Here is a 10,061-nt window from a genome sequence, read left to right on the forward strand (position 1 = left end):
CCTAGTGCTGACCGGCACCTTCTCATCAGAGGAAACTGTTCAACAAGCAGTGCTGTGGCTCTTCCAGCCTGAGATCTGCTCTTAGTTCTGCTCCATGTGCTATTGCAGCATCAACACGAGCATTTGACAGACAGTGGTAGCAAGTATTTCATTATATCCGAGTCTGAGGTGGCTTGGGGTGGATGGAAGGAGCTTCCTCCAGAGGAGCTGGAAGTGATGGTCAAAGGGTAGAGACTGGCTCCCTGTCAAATCTCCCCTCTATGTAAACCAGCAGACCTGGCTCGGAGCATCGCCTGCGTCTGGGTGAAAGAAATGTTTGTGTGCCTGACCCCGCTCCCGGATTTGATCCTTCTGAATCCTGCAGGACTAAAGGAGGCTTAATGGAAAGCTGCCATAAAACAGTCCTTTTCTGTGGCTGGAAATAATTAAGGCAAGAGACAAAGTGACTTAAGATTTATTCCAACTGCAGTACAGTAGTATTACTTAGTGTTTTGAAACTGTACAAATAGTTGGCACTTGGAGTAACTGAAACTGGTGACATTTACACCTACGAATAAGTCAGTTAAGAGGCAAAACGCTACTTAGGAAAAGCAACAGTCCAATGTCCCAAGGTTAACGGCTAGCTAGCATTGGGCTCTGGAGATTGCATCAGTGTCAGAGAGTTTGCCAACGTTTGACAAACTCCACGTGGAGCTGTAAAAGGCAATTGACACTTTTAATTTAGAGCTTTACATAAACACTGAGTTCCCTGTTGTAACTTCTCAACATTAGTATGTTAATTTGCCTATAAGTTTTGCATCACATTTTTAAGCTTAAGTACGGGTGAGGGATTAGAAGCTGCAGTTCAAAGAGCCCGCTCCCTTAAAACAGTTTAAAAACACTGCACTCAGACAGGTGATAGGTACTTCTGCCCTGCACGAGGGATGGATAGATGATGAAAGAATTGAAGCTGTAACAACGTCTAAACCCCAGCCTTACCACACACGTGAAGGTTAAATCAATCTTTCCCAGCCTCCTAAACGGTCACCCGCCCTTCCACACAGACACCACTTAGTATTAAAAGCTACTATAAAACATACTTCACTAGATAGGTGTGGGGTTATCGGAGGCTGATCTCCTTCCCCATACTCCCTTCTCTGGTTCTCTAGCATTGCATTTTTGTTGCTTACACTTCAGTATAAAAATACACTATCAAAAATAACTTCAGCCATGGAAGTGTCTTCCAAGCAGCGTGAGAAGAGGATTACCCACGCCTAGGATCTTGGGTGCAGCTCGGGGGACTGATGAAGATCTTGAGGACTTCAGGCCCTGGAACACACGCCCAGAGTAACCTGACAAGTTGCAGCAGTCAAATCCTTGAGAGTTTTCCGCTTAAGAAGAGGATACCAGCCTAGTAGGTTGCAAGTCAGACCCCTCTGCTGGGTCCCTGTGCTAAGACAGATGCCCTGGAGTTACCATGTAAGTTCACTCAGTCCCCTCAGAAAAGTATTAAAAGAGAAAATATCACCATTTCTTTTTCCCCAAAGAAGTGGAGTGGCAAGTAATTACATTCATTCCCTTTCTCCCCCATTTAGTACCAGATCTTCTGAGCACATTGTGACTTTTTGTATTACCATAGCAGGAGATGCGCTAGGATGTAACAGACACAAACTATAATCCTGCTGTTCTGTTCCTAAATAGCTGGATCTCATCAGTAGAAGCCACAACAGCATCAGACTGCTGTGAAGGACAGGGAGCCTCCCAACACTGCACTTTCTTACTGTGACATGGTGAGGTGTGTACCCTTGCAGACGCTATCACAGGCAGGATCATGCCATAAACTCCTCTAACTTGGCTAGCCCATGAACTAGAGCTTCCGTGTACATGGAAGGGAGTATAATTGTCTGCAAGAGTTCCTCAGTTTGGAATTGTTTTGTGGAAAGGCAAATCAGGGATTTAACAATCTCAGCAATTAATAAATCAGGAGAGGCTATATCCAGCGCTGTGTGTGCCATGCTCAGAAGTTTTCTATAGGTTAAAAAAGGGGGCAATATTTGGATATCAGCCAGTTTAGAGATGAACAGTGGGATTTTATGTTTAAAAAAAAAAAGTTTAAAAGCCCACGCTGCTCTCTCCAAGATTTTCACCACGCTCCCTGCAATAGTAAAAAAAAATAAAATAAAAAAAATAAAAAGTGCAAATAGACAAGTTTCCAAAAGCTCTGGCAGTGCTTTGGAGAGGTGAAGGGTAATCAATCCTTGGCTTTCGTGTATTTCACTGCGATGTCTTCATGAATATCCAGCTTGGCCTGTACAGTCTTGCAGCCCTTATCAGAGTAGATTTTGGCTTCTTTTGGGAAGTACGTCATTTCATCAGCCACTGCCTCCACTACCTTCTCATCGACAGCATGGCCACGGGCTTTCATTTCAGCTCGGACGCACATCTTCACGTGCTTGTGCTCCAGGGGCAGAAAGGGAACAAAGTAGTCAATGAGGTTCCTGTCGATGAGGCTGCTGTGCCACAGTCCACCTGCAGGAGAAGGGGGAAGGAAAAGAAAATAGCTACCAAGGAAGGACTTTCTCTAAACTTGGGCCTGCGTAGGGCAGGAACTGCAGACCAGGCTGAATTCACAAAGCAGTTTATCTCGACTGCTGCCCAGGGAGGCAATGTGTGCTGGTTAGCTGCATGGGTCAGAGGGACTGCACCTTGCAGTTGTCGCTGCTACTCTTCAGTGTCCCCACATAGCACCTTCTGTGCTGAGAGCTTTCCTGTGGCGGGATGACATTGGAGTGAAGGGACAAAAGGGCAGGGAGCTGGGACACCACAGGAAGGTGTGTGGGGGTGTCACAGGAAGCAGGGCAGGGTCAAGGCAGGTGAGGAACAGATTGCAGAAATAACCCTGTCTTATGAAGTAAGACAATTTCCCATTTTCTGGGGAAAGTGACTTACTGTTCTTGTTATTGAAGACTCCTACAGATAGCACAGGCTCCAGGTCTTTCAGCTGTATCTCTTCCCTGCGCTTCCCACTTGTCCAGAAGTCAAGTGCTGCTTTATTAATTAAGTCACCACCAGCATTGCTGTTCATAAAAGAAAAGTTTACAGCAGTGAGCTGAGACACAATTAAGCCAGAATTCCTTTTTAGCTGGTTACATGAATCGCTAGTCTTCTTGAAGTCAAACAAGTAACTAAAACAGAAATCTGTAAGCCAAAATGTAGGGGAAAATCTCCAGTTCTTATCAGCTGCCATCAGTGTGGGGCAGGTTGACCCCAGTCAGCAGCCAAGCACCCACACAGCCACTTTCACCTCCCCCCACTGCCCCCAGCATGATGGGAGGAAAAAACAGGAAAAACAGAAGTCAGAAGACTTGTTGGTCAAAACAAAGACAGCTTAATAGATAAGGAAAAGAGAAAGGACAAAATAATTTTTAAAAAGCACACGGCTAAGGAAATCACTCACCATCCTCCCAGACGGACCAGTGCCCAGCCAGTCTCTCGACAACTGTCCTTCTGGAGGCTGACACCTCACACTTCCTTCTCTACCCCAATTTTTCTTGCTGAGCATGGCACTACATGGTTCAGGTCAGCTCTCCTGGCTGTGTCCCCTCCCAATGTCTTGCCCACCCCCAGCCTGCTCTCTCTGTGTGCGTGGGGGGGGGAAATCCTTGAAGCTGTGCAAACACTTCAGCAACAGCCAAACACCGGGGTGTTATCAGCACTGCTTTAGCCACAAATGCAAAACAGCACCAAACAGGCTGCAACGGAGGAAGTTAACTCCATCCCAGCCAGACCCAGTACACAGTGCACCCACCCCACAGAACTGTCCCAAAATCTGAGCTCTCAGCTTAACTGTGCCCTGGGCCAGTCTCCTGAGCTCAGCACACTGCAGTGACCTGCTGCGCTGTCAGACCTGCTCCACCATAGCCACGGGCCCTGCACTCACGAGCCCAGAGTGTTCCCTTCTGTCTTCGAGGGATGTTCTTCACCCCAGGGCAACTATTTCGCTGTACCTGAGCAAGGTCTCATGGGAACATCGTTAGCATCGTAAATACGGGTTTATTTGGATATCTCCAACAACTGAAAAAAGTGCTACCGACCTGAGGAAGATGAAGATGGCTTTCCTGTACGACACCCCATCAACCTGCTCGTAATAGTCTAAGAACGGTTTGATGGCATCAATAAGGCCCTGGTGCATCTTGTCCATCTCATCAAAAATGAAGACGGAGTGAGGACAGGCACTGACATTACCCCGAATCCAGCTCTGCAATTGCTCCTGGAACAAGAAGGTGAGAAACACTGAAAAGCCAGGGCTGCAGAGGGCGTACTGCAGGGTGGTTGTGTGTCACAGACTCCAGAGGCGCCCTTCCAACCGCCCAAATCCTGCACTCACTGGTTGTATCCTTAACCCTAGAGAGGACCACAAACATGTTTGTGATTGAACCATTTAACATGATACTGAATTTAATTGTGAATTCTTTTCCTGCTCACAAATCAGAGACTTTTTTTTTCTTCCTGCTTAGCATACGGATACGACGCTACAGTTAGGCTAGGATGGGAAGTTTTGGAGAAATGAAAGTGTTTTCTGTTTGATTTAACGGCGTTTCCTCCTTCATACAGGAACCACACCTACCAGCACATCAGCTTGGGGCACCTTCAAACACTGAAACGTGAAGCTGCGAGGTCTCTTGTTTCAAGGAGTGAAGTCACCTGAAAGCTCTCACACAAATTACACTTCCTCATGGCCCAGTGATGTGGTTTTTAGAGCTCTGCACGGTGCTACATGGTGCAAAACACCCCTTGGTGACTTCAGGCCAGCTCTTCCACCTGCGTCCCCCTCCCAGCCCACTATGGAAGAGGGGAGAAGCAAACAAGCCTCGAGGCTGCACAGGCACTGCTGAGCACCACCGGGCTGTGCCCAGCGCTGCTCCAGCCGCAGCCACAAAGCACAGCACCACGGGGCCGCAGTGGTGAAGGGCTCCAGTTAACGGGAGGGCTTTTAACGATGGGCTCCTCTCCCAAAAAGCCAGCAGTGGGTAGCACCGGCGGGCGGGCTGTCCCTCGCTGTTCTGGGGCAGCTGTCAGCCGCTCTCCCAACATTTCGTGCCCGTGTGGGATGCGCTCACCTGGTAGAGCTGCAGCTGCTGCGGGTGCGGGAAGTGCAGGGTGGCCAGGAAGAGGTGCACGAACTTGCTGCGCAGCCCGGCGGGGTGGACGTGCTGCGCCAGGAGCTGGCTGAGGAAATTCTTCCCGGTGCCGGCCCAACCGTGCAGCGACAGCGTCAGCGGCTTCTTGGGGCTGGGGTTGTGGCTGAAGCCCGTCACGGCCCGCAGCACCACCTCCTTGGCCAGGTGCTGCCCGAACAGCCGCCCGTCCAGCTGCTCCCGCAGCGCTGCGGGGAGAGCCGCCCTCAGAGCCCGGCTGTGGGGCAGGGGGTGCCCGGGGCTCCCCGCTTCCCCCCCTCCGGTCCCCTCGGTCCTCCCCCCCCCCCCCTCGTCCGCCCGGTACCGGTGGCGTTGAGGCGGTGCCCGGCGCTGGGGCAGCACTCCACGTAGCTGCAGTAGAAGCTGGGGTGGGACAGGTACCCGGTGAGCGCCGAGGCGACGCCGATGGCCAGCCCCACGCTGAGCGGCTCCAGCGCCGCCAGCCCCGGCAGCAGCAGCAACAGCGGCAGCAGCAGCCCCGCCGCCCCCGGCATGGCGGCTCCGCGGCCCCGCTTCCGTCCCGCCGACAGCGGGCGGGAGGACGAGGCCAGGCCGGCTCCGCCTGTAGCCGCCGCCGCCATCTTTGTTAAGGGCAGTGGGGGGGGGGGGGGGGAGAGGGGGGGAGCGCCCTTTTGGTGATTCGGGTAGGTCGTGACGTAACGCTGGGGGTGACGTCACGGGTCGGAGTGACGCCATTAGGTTCTGGTGACGTCATGGGATGAGCTGGGACCAGGCCTCGGTGCCTCAGCTCCCCCCCGAGCCCCACCGGGGTGGGCTGTGGGGGCATGGCCCCACGCTGTGCCTGAAGGGCACTGGGAATGAAACCCACGTTCGCAGAGACATCAGGGTTGGAAAAGCCCTCTGAGATCATCGGGTCCAACCATCCCCCTACCACCAATGTCACCGCTACACCCTGTCCTAAGCACCACATCCAGCCTTTTCCTTGAAGAAGCTTCCAGGGCGCAGTGTGGCTGCACTCCATGCAAGTTCCCTAGGCCCCCGACCTTAGATGTTGGCCACGCCGGGGGAGCTCGGTGCGCTGACTGTAAGAGGAGCACTGCGGAGCTCGGTGTGGAGCGGAGACAGACTTATAACAGCTAATTGGGCATCACTCCCAATTACTTTAACACAACAGTGCCTCAGCCCCCAGTCTCCTCTCTCTCTCCTCCCTCACCACAGCCCAAGGGAATGGCATGGCAGCCTCAGGCACGGGGACATGGCAGCAGGCAGTGATGGCAGCCTGCCGAACCACTACCTCAGCATGCTTCCAGCCCCCTCTGTGAGCATGGCAGCAGGCAGCTCCCACAGACAGACACACGGTGAGCCAGCACCGGTGCCTAGAGACCAAGAGAAATGGCGTGGAGACACAAAAGGTTTCTCCGTGCCATTATCTGGCACCGGTGCGCTGTGATCCCCAAGCACACAGCTCAGCAAGGTGTGATGGCCGCGTTGGCATGAGGCAGTGGTGCCATGCGTGTGGGCTGCTGAACTGGGACCACTGCCTCTGGCCAGGCCGCCTGGGTTTGGACCACTCGGTCTCCTCCTTGGTGCTTTGGTTTCCACATCTGTAAAGCAGGAGCTGTGGTGCTGATCTCCTGCGTGATTTCTGTGAAGAAGGTGGGTGACAGGCTGTATAAAGCAGGCTGATACTACTCCACATGATGGTTATTTATGAATAGATTTTATTAATTAGGGCAATGCTGGGTGCAAACAGTCCTGCCACAAAAGTGGGAGATTGTCCTCTTTAAAATACTTACACTTGGGAGTGATTGTGTGGCAAGGAGAGCAAGCCTCATCCTCCATGCATGTCCCTCTTCTGCTTACTCTGTGCTATGATTGTTGCATTGCCCTTTGTATTTATTTAAGGGCTCTTCTGAAGGTCCCTCTGCTATGGAAAAGCCCGAATCCCATCAAGGACGTGTAGGTAGAAGGGAGTTACTGGTTCTTTCATCTGCTTTGGTCTTGCAGTAGGAACACAAGGCGTTTGGCCTCGTAATGTCTAGGTGCTCAGAGTCACTCTGGAGGCGACAGTCTTGCAGCCTTTGCTGGAGTAGAGTCTTTCTTCACTGGGGTAGTCGGTCATTGCCAAGGCAATCTCTGTGATGAGGGCCTCATCCTCAGGATGCCCTTGCGCACGCAGCTCCTCCCGGACACACTGTTTCACGTGTTTATATTCAAGAGGAAGGAAAGGGATGAAATAGTCAATCAGGTTCTTCTGGATCAGTTGACTTTGATAGAAACCACCTGGAAGTGAGAATGGGGAGCTTTCCCATCTGAGTGCTGCAGAGGCCAGCGCATTGCTGCACACTTCCCAGACCAGTCTGCAGAAGACACCGAACATCAGCAGTCCTGGAACTGGGGCCCAGAGGTACTCACTGTTTGTGTTCCTGAAAATTTCCTCAGATAGCAGATGCTGGAGCTCCTTCACAGGGATGTCTTCTCTTCTCTTCAGACTTCTCCAGTAATCAAGAGCAATCTCTGTTATCTTATCTCCACCTGCATTGCTGTTAGGAAAGAGATTTGTGAGCTCATTAGAGCTGCATCTTTGCTATCTTTATTGCTCAGATCTTGGCAGTGGTTTAAGTTGCAGTCAGCCACAAACCTATTACCAACTGTTACTCCCTTTGTCCCTGCTGATTCTTTGGGACTGTAATTCTCTTTTTTAGCTTTCCTTACTTCAAGAAGATGAAGATTGCCTTGCCATAATAAACTCCATCAATCTCTTCGTGGTAGCCAAGGAAAGGCGTAATCGAGTCTATCAGGCCATGTGGCATCTGATCCATTTCAGAGAAGATAAAAAGGGACCTTGGACAGGCACTGACATTGCCCCGAATCCAATCCTGCAGCTGTTCCTGTGAGAAGAGGCAATGTTATCTGGGGCTTGCACTCACAGTTGCAGACAAATTAGAGAAAATGAGGTGCAGCTGGAAGTACCTTGTACAGATGGACACGTGAGGTGTGTGAGAAATGCAGTACCATGTCAAAGTGGTGCACAAACCTCCTTCTTGCTGTACTAGGCTGATAGAAGTTCTCTGCGATGATACTGCTGACAAACGTTTTGCCTGTTCCAGTCCAGCCGTGGAAGGACATCACCAGGGGTTTCTTGGGCCGTTTGGAGTAAATATTTGCGCTCAGAGCTCTCAGAATTAATTGGACAGCAAGATGCTGGCCAAAGACTTTTCGCTCCAAATCTGTTTTCACAACTGGAAGAATGAGAGGGGAGACAGAAAATATCATTTATTCTTCCCTTTTTTTGACTCTAGCTGAATGACCATCAGAAAGAACAATTATTCCCTGCCCTCAGCCCATGACGAGATGGGCAGGCATCCCAACAACATGGTAGCTACTGCCTCCTGTGAAGCCCTGGGATGGGTTCTAATTTACTTGAGGGACTTGTTCTCTACATGTGCTAAATTCTCCTTAACTGTTTTTGTGGCATCTAACGTACCTCATATTTATAGAAATAAGTCCTTCTGTTGCTGTATCATGTCCTCTTAAAAAAGAACCACGACTGTTTTTTTTCAGTGGCTAAAGTGTTAAAAACCAGCCCGTTTGTAACCAGCCAAATCCAGAGCCGGTATGAAGAGATGCATTGAAATACCTGGAGGCACACAGGTCTCAAGAGCTTGAGAATTTCCTTCAAAATCTGTGCCCTGAAATTAAACAATATTTGTAGTCCTACGACAAAGGGGTTGGGGATTTCCAGGTGGCAGGATCTGGAATTTACGGTTGAAAGGTTGCGTAAGCTTTTTTCAGACTCTGCACTAGTTCCCTACAGGCAGGGTGAGCCAGCTGCCCGTCTTCCCCTTTCTCAGGAGACTTCCAGCATGCTTGGCTTGGGGAAATGAAACAGCAATGTTCTGACTCTTAGAGCTACCACTGATCGCTGCTCATTTGACATCGATTATAGGCCACTGCTGCCTGGGGTCTGGGATACCACCGGGGTGTCCATCTCACGATGTGGGATCGTTAGCTCTTAGTCTTAAATTTAGCTACAGAATTTTGCCTGCTTCTGCCAATGAAAACCAAGACACGAGCAAGGAAAAGGCTCCAGTAATTGTACGGCAAGCAGGGAATGTGTCCTCATGCGGGATAAGCTGAATGAGAAGCTTTTGCCTTCTGGAGCTGCTGTGGGCTTTGACTCTCATCTTTCCACGACCACCCCGGGGATGCTGGTGTTAAGAGGGAAGCCATCGCCACCCTGGGACCGTCAGCAGGCCCCACTGGCAGCTGGCTCCCGATGCCCTTGCCACTGCCTTACCTGAGAAGTTCAGCGTGTCCTTCACATTGCAGCACTCCAGGAGACGGCACTTGAGCCAGGAGTGAGAGGAGAAGAGCTGCCAGGTGATGGCGGCACCCCCCATGAAGAGCGAAGCGCTGAGCGGATCCAAGGCTGGCAACAAGGCGGGCACGAGAACAAAGAATACACCAACGCTCAGAAGCTTCATGGTGGAAGCTGAAAGCCAGCCTGGCTCAGGAGGGAAGGAAAGTGAAACAGAAATTGCAGAACAAGTCCCTGCAGCGTGGTGCTTCAGGCTGCTCCAGGAAATGGGAGCTGAATTTCCTGTAATTTGGATGTGTTGATGATTTCATGTCAAGGGCAAAGTTACCGCTCTGTGTGGTGAGACGTGAAAGTGTCTGAGCAGGGCATCGCCCAGGAACGGGTGGCATCGCGTGGGGAGAGTGAGAATTTGATCAGAACAACCCCAGCTCTGAGGAGAGCAGGACTGGGACCTCATCTGAAGTGAGGTGCTAATTGATCTGGTGATTACAGGACCATAGCGGTGCTTGTTCTGGGCTCAGCGCAGGGGGCTGCGCGCAGCCCGGAGGTTTCTTTCTGTGCAGCTCAGAGGACTGGACACATGAGAAAGCTGCTTTTTGAAA

At 51.1% G+C, this 10,061-nt stretch overlaps 2 protein-coding genes across 2 annotated transcripts; both read right to left on the reverse strand.

The window, feature by feature from the left end:
• Positions 1-438: 438 nt before the first annotated feature.
• Positions 439-5,768, reverse strand: LOC118252137 (torsin-1B). The gene is made up of 5 exons (XM_035555015.1): positions 5,482-5,768; positions 5,100-5,365; positions 4,074-4,249; positions 2,929-3,056; positions 439-2,508 (listed from the first exon to the last, which is right to left on the reverse strand). Exons 1-5 carry the CDS (start codon positions 5,756-5,758, stop codon positions 2,231-2,233), a joined length of 1,125 nt encoding a protein of 374 aa, XP_035410908.1. The 5' UTR covers positions 5,759-5,768; the 3' UTR covers positions 439-2,230.
• A 1,193-nt stretch (positions 5,769-6,961) lies between these two features.
• On the reverse strand, positions 6,962-10,038 carry LOC118252139 (torsin-1A-like). Its single transcript, XM_035555017.2, has 5 exons — positions 9,439-10,038; positions 8,112-8,380; positions 7,854-8,029; positions 7,554-7,681; positions 6,962-7,421 (listed from the first exon to the last, which is right to left on the reverse strand). The coding sequence occupies exons 1-5, from the start codon at positions 9,623-9,625 to the stop codon at positions 7,177-7,179; spliced, it is 1,005 nt and encodes a 334-aa protein (XP_035410910.1). The 5' UTR covers positions 9,626-10,038; the 3' UTR covers positions 6,962-7,176.
• Between the last annotated feature and the right edge of the window lie 23 nt (positions 10,039-10,061).

The sequence above is a fragment of the Cygnus atratus genome, chromosome 19, assembly GCF_013377495.2.
Source record: "Cygnus atratus isolate AKBS03 ecotype Queensland, Australia chromosome 19, CAtr_DNAZoo_HiC_assembly, whole genome shotgun sequence".
Taxonomy (NCBI): Eukaryota; Metazoa; Chordata; class Aves; order Anseriformes; family Anatidae; genus Cygnus; species Cygnus atratus.